The sequence below is a fragment of the Mizuhopecten yessoensis genome, unplaced genomic scaffold (genome assembly GCF_002113885.1).
Source record: "Mizuhopecten yessoensis strain PY_sf001 unplaced genomic scaffold, ASM211388v2 scaffold8949, whole genome shotgun sequence".
In the NCBI taxonomy this organism is placed as follows: domain Eukaryota; kingdom Metazoa; phylum Mollusca; class Bivalvia; order Pectinida; family Pectinidae; genus Mizuhopecten; species Mizuhopecten yessoensis.
The window spans coordinates 89,582-106,133 of NW_018407803.1; the positions used below are offsets into that span (position 1 = coordinate 89,582).

The 16,552-nt window shown below is 39.5% G+C and overlaps 1 protein-coding gene across 1 annotated transcript in view; it reads right to left on the reverse strand.

The window, feature by feature from the left end:
* LOC110456917 (E3 ubiquitin-protein ligase rnf213-alpha-like) overlaps window positions 1-16,552 on the reverse strand; it is a gene marked incomplete at its 3' end in the record, with an annotated part of 132,105 nt that overhangs the window by 84,058 nt on the left and 31,495 nt on the right. The window contains exon 6 of the mRNA XM_021507975.1: window positions 8,616-8,818. Coding sequence (XP_021363650.1) covers window positions 8,616-8,818 — 203 coding nt within the window. The remainder of the gene's footprint in view (window positions 1-8,615; window positions 8,819-16,552) is intronic.

Sequence of the window (16,552 nt, forward strand, 5' to 3'; positions counted from 1 at the left end):
TCCTACTGGAAGGTCCGGTTGAGGAAGGCCAAGACCTTCCCAAATGTCTATCGGCCTGTCTACGACCGTTATGAGACCGGATAAAAGAGACCTCTGATCTACTTGCCCGGACTGAAATGGAAGAGTTGTGGAAGGAGGGGAGAAGTCAAGAATACTGCTTCTTAGGTAGCAGTATACAGTAGAAATGGCCCGACTCTGATAAACAAGGCACATGTCGAGGAAATGTAAACACAGCGGATTTACCCTACACAACACATGTATACATGTATATATATTTGTAAACTGCATTACATTTACAATACATATAAAGTACTGAGAAGTGTATAAACCTCTTTTTTCTACGTATGTCACTTGTGTGTAAACCATGGTTACCACATCAAAAATTACCAAAAAATGCCAAAAATTGCTATTTTTGACCCAAAATTTGACCCCCACAACTAGTAAAAAATTTCCTAAGTTCTGTCTGAAATTAAAGATTACCTACCTGGTTGCAGAATTATCTGGGTCCCAGTAAAGTTGTAAAACTTGATTTTTTGCAATTTTGCGTCGTGTGCTGTTGTCAAAATTTTACCTCCTGTGAAGCTAGCTTTTCATGTGTAGGCACCCTTACGGATTATGGCCAAAATTTTATTCTCGAACCTAACAAATCTTTTTTTTTTTTTTTACAAATGTGAAGCTCACATAGCCCACTTCATCATGCTTATACCATTTTTAGTACAGTTTTATTTTTATAATTTTTTTACATATCATTATACAGGGGTTAGCCATTTAACAAAAATATCACCCATGGACACAACCCTCTACTGTACACTGCTACCTTATACTTCATTTTCTGTTTCCCAAAATTTAATTAAAACCTTATAAATGTCTGGAAAATGAGACAATGAACACAACGATGTATCCGTTTCCTATCTCAGTTTAATAGTGATCGAGTAATATGAATTCTCCTGACAGGTTTATTTACCAATTCTGCTCTCAAATTACCAACAAAGGGAGGTAATCTGAAAAATGAAAACTTGAATAGGTTTGTAGTTTTCATGAATAAAATTTCTTTTTGGGTAAAATATGATGTTTTGAGAGCATGAGCATGTGAAAAACAAACAGTACAGTGATACTATGATGTTACTGTCTTGTTTGATGACGTCATAGTAACTGTGATGTCATCATAACTATGAAGTCATCAATGGGCATCTATGACATCATCGAGGATCACTGATATCAAAAAATTGAACACTAGGAAACCCATCTCAACAACAAACTAGCAACAGACACACTTCCCGTAACCGATGAACAGCACAGAAATGTCAGATATTCTGAAAAATCAGACATGTGCCACAATAGCAACCATTATTTACTTTCCTCGCCTAGAATTGACAGTGACCCTCAGAAATTGTTCATTTAACATATTTCGCTAGAAAAAAAGATTTTCTTCAGCTGTAATTATGGAAATAAAATTTATTGACATTACTGACTTTGCTTATTTAATCTGTATGCTGAATCAAGTGGAAAAAAAAATCTAAAATAGTGTAATTAGAATGAAAACAGATATTTTACCATTTACCCATTTTCAATAAATACAACTTTATGTATTAGTAACCATGGCTACCGGGTACTGAACTGAGTGAAACAGACTGAAATCTAGTATGAATGCATCAGGATATAGCATGTGAACTATTTGATGTTTGGTATCAACTTTACGAATAACACAATTGACACATATGTGATGAATTGCAGAATTTCACAAGGGCGACTTACCCCCCTTTATACATCCAAAGGTAATAGGCTATCGACCTATATATTGACCTATCTATATAACGGGTTTGTTGGTGTTTTGAGTAGTTTTAAGTATTAATGAATGAAAGTGAAGCTGAATCAAGCATAAAAAGGCATTTTTTAAGAAAAAATAAAGTTCTATGTGTATATGGTAGCAGTATACAGTAGAAATGGCCAGCCTGATAAACAAGGCACATGTCGAGGGAATGTAAACACAGCGGATTTACCCTACACAACACATGTATACATGTATATATATTTGTAAACTGCATTACATTTACAATACATATAAAGTACTGAGAAGTGTATAAACCTCTTTTTTCTATGTATGTCAGTTGTGTGTAAACCATGGTTACCACATCAAAAATTACCAAAAATTACCAAAAAATGCCAAAAATTGCTATTTTTGACCCAAAATTTGACCCCCACAACTAGTAAAAGCAAAAGTGCCAAGGCTACTGGGTCCTCCTTAACTTACTTCTGAATAGAAGGAAGGGCACCCCCAAAGAGCCAAGGGCCCTCGAAGGGAGAAGACAAAAGCCTGGAAAGGTAAGGTTCCTTAATAGGCTTACCTTTAAGCACAGAGGTTCGCCTGGTAAGAACCAAATTGGCCAGCAGTGTACACTGCAAAGCTGCAGAGGCCTTCAGACAGTTGTTCAAGGATGAGGTCACCCTATCCTGCACAGCCCGTCTGTCACTTTCATTAACCTCAGACTCCCCGATAGGCACCTCCGATAAACGGAAAGGGTCACAGGCAGGAAATCAAAATATGAGAATACCTGGAGAGAAAGCCGCAGGGTTTTCTCCAGTTTGTGGTGTTTCTTGGGAGAGAACACCACCTGGTCAGTCGCCGGACCTGGCCATTGCCAAAGCTCATGAATTTCCAGCTTAGCTGGTTGACTCTCAAATTTGGAGTTGTGAATGGCGAATTCTGAGGACCTAACCTCAGACAAATCTGCCAAACACAACTGCAGGCCAGCTACCCCAGATGCACGAGAGGACGAAGCAGCCTTCTCTGCCATCCTAGCATGGGCGACAGCCAAAGCCAAGGAAACAACAGAACCCTCAGGCAAAGACTTGTCAGAACGAGCCAAAACCTAAGGCGGAACCAGCTTACTCAGCAGCGTTGTCGCCTACGGAATGGCAGATGCCGCAGGAGGACAAACCTCCTCCCGAGGATTCTGGCTACGTCGGCGCTTCGCGCCCGCATGCCAGCCAGAGCACGGTGGGCTTCAGCCTCAACCTCAGGCTCTACCTCAATCTCAGCCGACACCTCATAACCTTCAGATTCCGAAGAATCTAAATCATGACGAGGAGAAGGAGGTTCGGACTGAATCTCAGTCATCACACTTCCAGGTGACAGGCTGAGGACGTCATCGTCCCTGTCCCCATTCTCCATTCTGAGAAAGTCCTCTTACGAGCTTTCTTCGGCTCCAAAGGGCCAAGATGAGACTCTGAAGATCTACGAGAGGCGGGGATATTGATCTTGGAGCGAGATGTCCTAAAAGCCCTAATACCGTAAAAACCCATGTAACTTGCGCACTTTTTTTTCAGAAATTTAATACCCAAAGTGAGGGGTGCGTATAATACACAGGTTTAGAAAATTTCAAGTTTTTTTCAGGAAAAGATCGACGATTCTGGAAGATCGCCATCTTGGATTATCTCCCTTGGTACACTGAACTCTAAGACAAATGACGGTCAACAAATTTATCTATGTCAAACATTAATAAAAGATACATAATGTGTTGTTATCTGAGTTTATGTGAAAAGTATTATTAAATAGGTAACTGTTAACAAAGAAAGTTAAGCCAAATTCCTATGCCAGAGAATCGCCGATCAACTAACGACATTACGTTTCGACATCTTGGTGCGTTTTCCCATACTATTACGAAAATGTAGTTGTTCAATTTAAGCACCGTTCCATGTAAGTTCTGTAAGTTTTTTTTCAAATCGCCTATGCGTATACCTATAGCATGGGTTTTTTTCCGGCTCACTTTCATGTTGATCTCGCGTCTAACATTATGTAAACACGTGATTGATAATAACCTCGTGAATTATTTCAATATTTATTAAATGAAGCATCGTAAAAATAGTCTGCTTTAACTATTTTTTTCCTTGGAGTAGATTTGAAGAGGATGTATTGATTGTCCACGCTTCTAGTATAAACATATTTTTTATAATCCCTTATCAGTCAAATCAGTCTGTAGTTATGATATTGGTGAAATCATGCCCTATTCACGACACGTGCTGGTGAGTGAAAAAAATAACAACACGGTCCGTCGATCGCGACTGCAAATCATTTTAATTAGTAGAGCTATTGTTAACAGGTAATCACAGATATAGTGTTAGCTTATTACTGCATTGTAATTTGTATGGACTGTAGTGTTGAGAAGTGTCAATAATTTATGCTGAAGCATGCGATCCTACCTGGCCTATTGTCCGGGACCAGACGATATTGGTGAAATCATGCCCTCCGGTTTACTTACCTGTAAATGTCGCAAAACCAGCAGTCATGACCACAGATGACCAATTTTAATAATTTTACAGTAGGTAAAAATTGTGTGGCCAAAAAATATTGCCAAACCACGCCCTTAGATAATCTAATTCCGTGGCCAAACTGAACTGTGACATGACCTGGTTTGAAGCGGCGTAACCCAAGCCGCCATGATGAGCCCTTCTGACTGATCGTAATTATGATCAATAAAAGGGATCTAATTATGTCTTTCACCAGGAGATATGCACCAGCGGTTACTAAACATCAAATTACTTATTAATTGATATGTTTTTGTAAGCAAGGAAATGTTTTATGTAAAATATTGCTAAAATGAATTTATGTATGCCGATATGCACACACGTGTGTGTCATGTGTGATCAGATAATTCAAAGAAAACAAACAACAAAATACACATTTTACGTAGTTTCTACATGGTTTTTAATATCATTTTACATCAATGAAAAATAAATCATAAGAAATATATTTTTTTAAAAAATATTCAGAGATCGATTTTCGGAGCATGAACATCGGTTTTTTTTCCAGATTTTTTGGGTGCGCAAAAAAATTTGAGTAGAAGCTTTTTTCCCGATTTTCAGCCTCAAAAAGTACCTGCGCAAATTACACAGGTGCGCAAATCACATGGGTTTTTACGGTAGGTCTTTTAAACACAACCTCCTCCCCAGCCCCAGAGGGGGGTAGGAGCTGAGCATTCAGCGAGCCCCCAACCTGCTGAAGTGAGACTGGTCCCCAACCCTGATTAAATCCCGGAGGATAACCTGAGTTGTACCCAAATCCCTGAGGAAATGGGGCCCTAGGACCATAAGGAAAAGAGTGACCACAGTACTGACCAAACTGACCAGTGGGTACATGGGAAGGAACACCCTGACCAAAAGGAAAAGGTAAACAGGCACTCCCTCCCAGAGCGAAACCAGAAATGAAAGGCCTAGGGCCAGACATATGACAGGTTTGCTGCTGGAAAGCACCAAAACCATGATGCACAGTACCCGAAGCATGAGGCCCAAAGGACTCATACCCGAGACCATGGGGTTGTGCCCGACTCTTGTCAGACTTGTCACCTTCTCGATTATTTATGAGCACGGCCCAAGGGTTCCGTATGGTGCAAGCTAGCAAGGAATCGACCCTGACAGGGTTGATACCGGATACCTAACCAGGAAAGAGAAGGGACCGTGAAGAGTCAGTCATGAGAGGTGGCAGTGCTGCTACACTCTGTGGGGCCCAGATAATTCGAAGAATTACCACTCCCCATCACAGCAGAGGACCCAAAAGGATTCTCATTCATGACTCTATCCCCACCAACAGACGCTCCAGGACTGACTAAATAGTCAGAGACTGGAGGAGGGCCCACCCTTTCCAGAGATGAACTAACACCAATGGAAGGGGGACCAACCTCCCTGGCAACAGGATAGCCAACACCTGTGCTCTCTAGGCTAGAGCCAACCAAGGGCTGGATAGTCTTGGGACCCTGCAGGGCCTCTACCAACGAGGTACCTGCCGAAGGACTCTCTGTGGGGTCGTCGGCACTACCTGAGGAGGACCTAGCCTTGTCCTTCCTCTTACCCCGTTTGTCAAACTTGGAGGAGTCCTTCATGGTTCACAAACAACAAGATAAACAAACAATTCAGCCTTTATTTGTAAAATAAAATAATCTTAATTCACAAAAATCGACGTAAACGAAAAAGAAAGTGAAAGTAAACACTCACGAAAACGAACGGGGACCAAAACACGTGGCAATGGTACCGACGTTTTACAACGAAATACGGTGAATAAAGGCAAAAAATATATATAAACAATAGCAGGGCCTTTATTTGTAAAATAAAATAATTTTAATTCACAACAAGAGGCCCAGAGGGCATGAATCGCTCACCAGAATATGTTTAAAATAATTGGTATGAAGAAGGTGCTGTAAGTACATATGAAATTTCAGAAAGATCCATACAGTACTGGAGATATAGTGAGAACAAACTTCAAACAGAGCCCCACCCCTAGGGGGGTCATACCCACCAATTATACAAAATTGAGTCCTCTTGACCCAAGGATGCTCCAGACTCAATAAGGATAAAATCCCATAATCCCAATGGTCACAGAAGGATTTTAAAGGTTTTACCTCTATTTCTCCTATTGGGCCCTGCCCTTCTGCCCCTTGTGAGACCACACCCACTGCTTATACAAAATTGAGTCCCCTTGGCCCATTGATGCTCCAGACTAAATTAGGATAAAATCCCTTAATCTGTATGGTAGAAGAAGGATTTTAAAGGTTTTACCTCTATTTCCCCTATTGGGCCCCGCCTCTCTGCCTCCAGAGGGGTCAACCACACCGTTTATACAAAATTGAGTCCCTTTTGCCTAAGGATGCTCAAGACTAAATTAGGATAATATCCCTTAATCCCTAAGGTAGAAGAAGGATTATAAAGGTTTTACCTATATTTCCCCTATTGGGCCCCGCCCTTCAAGTCCCAGGGGGGCAACACCAACCGTTTATACAAAATTGGTTCTCCTTTACCCAAGGATGCTCCTCACCAAATATGGACCAAATCCTTTCATTCCTACAGACGAAGAATTTTAAAGAATAATTTGCTATGTTTCCCCTATTGGGCCCTCCCCTCAGCCCCCAGGAGGGCCACACCCACGGTTTATACAAAATTGGTTCCCCTTTACCCAAGGATGCTCCACACTAAATATGGACCAACTCATTTTATTCCTACAGAAGTAGAAGGATTTTAAAGAATAATTTGCTATGTTTCCCCTATTTGGCCCAGCCCCTCAGGCCCCTGGGGGGCCATACCAATGGGTTATACAAGATTGGTTTACCTTCTCCCAAGGATGCTTTAGACCAAATATGGAACAAATCCTTTCATTCCTACAGAATAAGAAGGATTTTAAAGAATAATTTTCTATGTTTCCCCTATTGGGCCCCGCCCCTCAGGCCCCTGGGGGGCCATACCAATGGTTTATACAAGATTGGTTTCCCTTCCCCCAAGGATGCTTCTGACCAAATATGGAACAAATCCTTTCATTCCTACAGCAGTATTTTAAAGAATTGCTATATTTCCCCTATTGGGCCCCGTCCCTCAGCCCCCAGGGGGGCCAGACCCACCAGTTATATAAAATTTGTTCCCTTTCCCCCAAGGATGCTTCTGACCAAATATGGAACAAATCCTTTCATTCCTACAGAAGAAGAAGGATTTTAAAGAATAATTTGCTATATTTCCCCTATTGGGCCCCGCCCCTCAGCCCCCAGGGGCATAACACCCACTGTTTATACCAAATTGGTTCCCCTTTACCATAAAATGCTTCAGACCAAATATGGACCAAATCCTTTCATTCCTACAGAATCAGAAGGATTTTAAAGAATTTGCTATGTTTCTAATATTGGGCCCTGTCCCTCAGGCCCCTGGGGGCCAGACCCACAGTTTGTACAAAATATAGTCCAAATCTACTAAGCCGTTCAGGACAAGTACCGTTTTAAAGGAAAAGTTGACAGACGGACAGATGTCAGACGGACGATGGACGAAGGACACTGCGCCATGGCATAAGCTCACTTGCCCTTCAGGCAGGTGAGCTAAAAATGTAGAAGAAAATCTCTGGACAAAAAAATAAATACTGAAATGAACAAAGGGCAATAACTTTTACAAAAATCGTTGAATCAAAATTCTTTTCAGGGAGACACAACTTCATATCATGATTATAATGTATATCAAGTTTCAAAGAGATCGGTCGAAAAATGTAGGAGGAGATTGCCGGACAAACAAAAGTTTACACCGGACCGACGGACGGACAGACGGACGATAAACCCCATATCATAATACTGACAGGTGTATAAAAAGGGTCAGAATGAAAAAAATAATCCCTGAAAGCACAACTTCAGGTTGTAGTTATCATATCTGGAAACTTTCATTGAAATTGGTCCATTACTTTAGAAGGAGTTTTCAGGACAAACGTTTTCTACAGACAGACCGACACCCCCCACACACACACACTAATTTTGTTGCGGGGGTATAATGAGACCTAACCCACTTAGTCATTTTTGACTAGTTGCATTTTAAAGGCCTGCATACAGGTTTTGAGCCAGGTGAACAAACACATTTTTTTATATATATTTTTATACAATTTAGTATCACCTTTTCCTTCACCTATTACTTGGTATATACTGTACTTCAGGATATGGTCCCTTCACAGTGTACTATCATTTGCCATCATGATTTATCTGTCCTCATTACAGAAGGAAAACAGACTGAAAATCAAACTGTGGCAAACATTCCCAAATATACAATAGTCAATGCTTCATGTTTTTGCAAAGGAAAGGATGTCAAAAATATACATGACCTACCTGAAGAAAGGCTTTTCTTTGGTACAGATAAAAAGCGGCCAATATTTCCATTTGGGGACGCAGAATCATAGAATAGCTCTGCGGCAAACTGATGATGGCCAGGACTAGTATCAACACAGTAGGTATAGTTGATGCGTTTCTCCACATGATACCTCAGTAAAGGGTACTCTGCAGTGAACTCCACACTGCCATCATTGAATTGCCTGAAAATTGTAGATGGTAAATGTATTACAAGGTACTTAAACATACAAGAGGCCAAGGGCCAAATAGTTCTCTGCGCATATCAATGAAGTGCTTGAAATCCTGTTGTCAGGTCCCGGAAACAAGAGTTTTTGCATCAATTCTGTTCTACAATTTAATAGTGACATATTTTTTTCAAAACTAGACATGTACCTGTAAGACAGGTTCACGCAAAGCCAGTACAACATATGACATGATCATTTATATCGTTTCAATTAGGGGATAGTACGTTGTTTTGAGTGGCTATACTGGCGATTAGAACATGAAATTTGGTTTAACCTCGAGACCGCCAGTATAGACACGAAAAACAACGTACTATCCCCATTCTAACACACCTTAACAAATATACTACGCTAATATGTTTAGAAACATTGTATTTCCTTGTACAAAAGTACTTTGTGACCTTAACTGGCGACGTGTCATTCTGCAGCGGACTGACCAATCGAAAAGAAGCTTTCAAAAGTCGGTCATTTAGCCCCGCCCATACTGGCGAGAGCTTGATCTGTATGTTGACGAGGCGGAATATTTGGATTGTTCGTGAACGTCCTGTTACCAAAGTTTATACGACACATTCGGATTAATATTGAACAAGTTCTTACATTTTCATATCAGTATGCATACCAATTGGTGCTTATCGACAAAATCGGTGATTATTTGTATAGATTTTAGAAGAGTTTTGTGTGAATGCATACGACACGTGAAATGTTTGATTTGATTTCGGATCTAAATAGACGCCTTTACATGGATGGAACAAACGTTTCAGTAATAAATGGAGGTAAGAACAAGGAATGCGTTCTTTTTACTTTTTGATTCATTCAACAAATGCATTTCATCGGTCGTTTCTGTTCTGTTGCCTATTAGCCTTATCAGCAGGATTTCGCTATGAGGCGAGCTTGACGCCATATTGTTTTGGTTAGAAACGGGGCATGGCTTAAGTACGATGGGATTAGCTTATTGAACACGATTGACCATGATTCTATCGCAGATTAGAACATGGTCCGTATCCAATCAAAACATGCGTTGCAAACGAATCGTGTTAGAATAGTAATTGTTAAACAATACAGTTTCTTTCTACCATTACTTTTTTTCTTTTTCTTGTTTCAAGTAATTGCTAATTAGTTAAATAACTGTTCCAATGGGCGCCATTTTTCAGTTACTTCGTGAATTTGTTTTGATCTGTATAATTTGTAAGCTAAATAATCAATTTTTCGATGGTGTTTTAAAAATATTATGACACCTTCTATTGACGGTATACTAGACTTTTACATTTACAGATGTATATGTCACGTCTAATTATCAAAAAGCAGAAATTTAGCAATATGTTATTGTTTTCGCCGGAGTAACCTAAGATGGCATCCTTTGTACTTATTTCAATTTCTATATTATATTTTACATATAGTAAGTCTGAAAAAGTTCTCCAAATAGTGCACACATGAACACATTGCCATAAAAGATGATACATATCTTCATCTTCATAGTTACAGAAAGTACATTTTTTTTCATCTTTTATACCAAATTTAAACAGAAGCATATTTGTGCATAGTATTCTGTGATACATTTCATACTGAAAATTGTGTAAAATAACATCATGAGTGCAACTCTTTGGTATCGAGTAAATAAATTTCCAGTTAATATCTAAATTTGTAATGTCTTGAGACCATTTTTCCATTGCTTTTTTGTTTGTAGTTAAAATTGTAGAAACTAATTTTGAATAAAATATATTGGTTGGTTTCGTCAACGTTCTTATAAGCGTTATATTTTCTTTATCTCTAGTATTATTACTGCCCCGATTACGAATTGACCTTTTCCACAACCCTGGGATGGCTGTAATAACACCATAAAAACGGATTCTGTTCATATCCGGAAAATTAAAGTTTTCTTGAAATTTTCGAAAGGTCATAATGTTGCCATCGTTTTCAAATAAATCTGCTACCTTATTTATACCCCGTTCTTGCCATCTTATTATCTATTTTTATATTGTGATTAGACCAAATTGGCTCCGACAAGTAATATTCTGCATTTTCATGTTCTAAATTTAATGTACTCCGAGCTAAAAACACATCTCTCCAGAAGCTGTTGGAAGTTTTCAGTAATTTTTGTCATATCTTTTTTAACATAAAAGAGAATGTTGAAGTTTCCATATTTTTCTAATTGATCTAACAGAAGTAGTTTCAAGGGAGATGTATTTTGAGGATCGAGTAATTTCTTTATCCAAGTAAATTTTAAAGCTTTAATAAAACTTTCTATGTCTATCATTTTCATTCCACCGTTTTTCGTAATTATTTTTTAACGTAGTTCTCTTAATTTTGTCTTTTTTATCATTCCATATAAAATTAAAACAGATATGTTTTATTTGTTGAACAATATGGTACGGTGGATTTGGTAAAACTGTAAATAATTGCACGAGAATAGGGATAGCAAGTGACTTAACAACGGTTATTTTTCCAGCTATGGTAAGATTTCTAAGCGACCAGTTTTTTAGAATACGAGTAACTTCCACTATTTTATCATCATAATTAACAAAAGTTATATCAGTTTTACTGAGGTCGTACTTGATACCAAGGACTTTAAAATTTTCTAGTAAAATTTCATTTTAATCCTCTTTCAGCACATAAGTTTTCGTGGTGACCCTTTTTTTTACCTAGCCATATTGCCTCCGTTTTATCGTAGTTTGCTCTAAGACCAGAACATTTGCCAAATGAATCTAAAATATCTGAAGTTGTTTTCAATGAAGTATCATCATCTTCAAGACTATCCAAGTAGAATCGTCCGCATACTGACTCGTAAGAATTTCTGTTTCACCTATTTTAATACCAATAATATCTGGAGAAAATTTTAATGTAGCACTTAGTATTTCTACTACCATGATAAACAAATATGGCGACAGAGGGGAACAAACTTGGTAGCCCTTCATCCCAGCATGCTACAGGCTCAATTTCAGTACCCTGGGCCTTTTGGTTAATGAGAAGAAGTCGTTTGAAGATTTTAACATATTTAACCCCCGTGACCTTGAAAGTGGGTCAAGGTCATTCATTTGAACAACTAGGTAATTCTTCATCTCCACATGCTACAGGCCTAATTTCAGTATTCTGGGCCTTTTGGTTATTGAGAAGAAGTTGTTTGAAGGTTTTAAGACATTTGACCAATGTGACCTTGAAAGTGGATCAAGATCATTCATTTTAACAAACTTGATCGCCCTTCATCCCAGCATGCTACAGGCCAAATATCAGTACCCTGGGGCTTTTGGTTATCGAGAAGAAGTTGTTTGAAGATTTTAAGACATTTGACCCCTGTGACCTTAAAAGTGGGTCAAGGTCATTCATTTGAACAAATTTGGTAGCCCTTCATCCCAGCATGCTACTGGCCAAATATCATTACCCTAGGCCTTTTGGTCATTGAGAAGAAGTTGTTTAAAGTAAAATATTGACGCCAGAGGGATGGACGACGGACGCCGCACCACAGCTCACTCGGCCTTTCGGGCCAGGTGAGCTAATAAAAAAACACTTTAATAATTTAGATCTTTCAATATAAACTTCTTTAAGCAAGTTCTTGTTAAAGTTTTTGGTACAGTTTGCATTTGGGTACAAACAAATCAACAGGGCGTATGCCAAGACAATATTTGCATTAGGGCTGTATGTAATATGGATGAAATATTTTATTAGTTACAGAAAAGACATGTCAAACGATTCAAATACAGGAACTACATCTTCAACTGATACTGTTCATATCATACATCACCCTCCTTTCCCACCTCAACCCCCATTCCGAGACGGTAAATATCACTGTCAATTTTTGGAATTAATTACTTCATCCCGACCACGCTTATCTGCTCACACTCTCAGTTTACTGGTTTAAACTTCGCCTTGGTCAAATTAAAACACACACGCGCACACACACACACATATATATACTAGACTGCCGACCAGCACTACACAGGACACAAAAGCATTGCTATCTTCACCTCGCTGCTTAGACTTATGAGACTTAGTATTTTTATTAGCCCGTCGAATGACGGTACGTATTATGTTTTCACGCGGGTGGGCAGAGCGGGGGGCACACATTAGTTTCCACTCAATAACTTGAGTAATTTTGAATGGATTCATTTCAAATTTAATAGGAAGGTTTATTGCCATAAAAGCTCGGACAAGTTCAATAACCAAAGTTATTCGCCAGTTATTTACGGAGTAATGGCCCTTTGTAGAATTGCCGAAACAGTTTCCGCTCAATAGCTTCAGTAATTTTGATTAGATCAATTTCAAACTTCATAGGAAGGTTCATTTCTATGAAAGCTTGCACAAGTTCGATAACCATTATCCGCCTGTTATTAAGGGGCCCTTTATAGAGTTGACGTAACGGTTTCTGCTCAATAGCTTCAGTAATTTTGAATAGAGTCAATTCAAACTTCATAGGAAGGTTTATTTCTATGCTTGCGATAACCAAAACTATTTGCCAGTTATTTACGGAGTTATGGCATTTGTAGAATTGCCGACACAGTTTCCCCTCAATAACTTGAGTAATTTTGAACGGATTAATTTCAAACTTGGTAGGTAGGTTCATTGCCATGAAAGCTCGGACAAGCTCGATAACCAAAATTATTTGCTGCTTATTTATGCAGTTATGGCCCTTTGTAGATTTGACGCTTATCTCTCCAAAATTTATGCACTTATGGCCCTTTGTGGCAAACTGCTCATTCTACATCTGACGGGCGTATCATGTACCGTTTCGCGGAACTCTTGCTTTTATTATTATTTTGGTATTTTAAATACACATCATTTTTTTTAAATTCACACCTTCATGTTACTACATAGTTACTTACAGCTGATCATTTATACTACCACTGTTCTACAAGAGGCCCAGAGGGCCTGTATTGCTCACCTGGATATCTAAGCAATCATGGCAAAATATTTTCCAAATGAGATCCAAGGGAATATGCCAGACTCCAAGGCCAAACCTTTTAGCATATCTGTATTAGATTTTTCATGCCCAGCAATTTTATGTATGGTTATGGGGTGGGGATCTCAACTGTTTCCAAGCTGTGACTCAGAAACTAGGTCCCTAGGGTTGTGGCCTAACCCCAGGATCAATTCTAATATCATGACTGCATTCGTCTCTTTTTGACAAGCATTTGTATTTATAGTCTTGGGGTGGGGATCTCAACCGTTTAAAAATTATGACCCAGGGGTTAAGTCTGCAAGGGTGGGGCAAACCCTGGAGTCAATTCTAATATCATGACTGCATTCATCTCTTTATGTCCAGCATTTGTATATATACTTCTGGGGTGGGGATCTCAACCATTTCAAAGTTACAACCCAGGGACTATGTCTCAAAGGGTGGGGCCGGACCCTAGAACCATCTTGGAAGCAAATGTGCATTCTTCTCTTTATACTCAGCAATTGTATATATGGTTATACGATGGAGATCTCAACCATTTCCAAGCAATACACATTTTTTAGCCCCACCCCTTAGCCCAGGGGGTCAGCCTCACCATTTGTACAATTTTGATTCCATGGCATAATTCTACAGAAGTTGTTTATAGCAAAATAGCCAAATTGCCCCCTTTTGGCCCCGCCTCTCAGCCCCCTGGGGGGTCAGCCCAACCATTTGTACAATTTTAAATCCCCACCACCGAGGGATGCTTCCAGTCAAATATGGTTGATATCCAGTGCATAGTTCTACAGAAGAAGTCGTTTGTAGCAATATAGCCAAATTGCCCCCTTTTGGCCCTGCCCCTCAGCCCCCTTGGGGTCAGCCCAACCATTTGTACAAATTTGAATCTCCACTACTGAAGGATGCCTTCCAGTCATATATGGTTGATATTCATCTCTTAGTTCCAGAAAAGAAGTCGCTTAAATCAATATAGCCCAATTGCCCCCTTTTGGCCCCGCCACTCAGGCCCCTGGGATCCAGATCCACAGTTTATACAAAATTGGTTCCCCTTCACCAAAGGATGCTTCAGACCAAATATGGAACAAATCCTTTCATTCCTACAAAATAAGAAGGATTTTAAAGAATTTGCTATGTTTCCCCTATTGGGCCCCGCCCCTCAGGCCCCTCGGGGGCCAGACTCACGGTTAATAGAAATTGGTTCCCCTTCACCAAAGGATGCTTCAGACCATATATGGAACAAATCCTTTCATACCTACAGAATAAGAAGGTTTTTAAAGAATTTGCTATGTTTCCCTTAATAGGCCCTGCCCATCAGGCCCCTCAGGCCCCTCAGGCCCCTCGGGTGCCAGACCGGTGGTTTATACAAAATTGGTTCCCCTTCACCCAATGATACTTCAGACTAAATATGGAACAAATCCCTTCATTCCTACAGAAGAAGAAGGATTTTAAAGAATTACTATGTGTTCCCTATTGGGCCCCACCCCTCAGGCCCCTATGGGCCAGACCCACAGTTTATACAATTAGGGTTCCCCTTCACCAAAGGATGCTTCAGATTAAATATGTAACAAATCCTTTCATTCCTAAAGAACAAGAAGGAGTTTAAAGAATTTGCTATGTTTCCAATATTCGTCCCCGCCCCTCCGGCCCCACGGGGGCCAGACCCACAGTTTATACAAAATTGGTTCCCCTTCACCAAAAGATGCTTCAGACTAAATATGGAACAAATTCTTTCATTCCTACAAAATAAGAAGGATTTTAAAGATTTTGCTATGTTTCCCCTATTGGGCCCCACCCCTCAGGCACCTATGGGGCCAGACCCACGGTTTATACAATTAGGGTTCCCCTTCACCAAAGGATTCTTCAGACCAAATATGGAACAAATCCTTTCATTCTTACAGAAGAAGAAGGATTTTAAAGAATTTGCTATATTTCCCCTATTGGGCCCTGCCCGTCAGTCCCCAGGGGGGCCAGACCCACCATTTATACAAAATTTGTTCCCCTTCCCCTAAGGATGCTTCTGCCCACATTTGGTCAAAATCTGTGTATGACTAGTAGCGATTTGTAGGAAAATGGACAACAGAAGGACGCAGGTCGCCGGACGCAGGACGGACGCCGTGCCATGGCATAAGCTCACTAAAAATGGACTGAAATAAAATGCAGGCAAAACATCAGTGTTCGATTCAAAAGAATCTATAACCAGATTTAAACATATGAAGCCTGTGACCTTGAAAGTCGAACAAGGACATTAAGTTGAACACACTTTATAGCCTTTCATCCAAGCATACTTCTGGCCAAATATCATTACCCTAGACCGTTTGGTTATTCAGAATTTGTTGAGCTATTTCAACAAATTTGACCCTTGTAACCTTGAAAATGAGATAATGTCATTCAATTGGCCAAACTTGGTAACCATTTATCCAAGCATACTACTGGCCAAATATCATCACCCTGGTCCTTTTAGTTATAAAGAAGAAGTTGTTTACATGTTTGATCCCTGTGACCTTAATCATAATTCAAGGTCATTCATTTGAACAAACTTGGTAGCCCTTCATCCCAGCATGTAACTGGCTCAATATCATCACCCCAGGCTTCTTGGTTATTCAGAAGATGTCATTAAAATATTTTTAACATAATTTAACCCTGTGACCTTGAAAATGTGTGAATGTCAATCATTTTAAGAAAATTGGTAGCCCTTCATCCCAGCATGTGACTGGTCTTAATATTAACACCCTAGGTCTTTTAGTATCGCAGAAGAAGTTGTTTTAATGTTTAAAACATATTTGACCCTTGTGACCTTGGATATAAGTTAA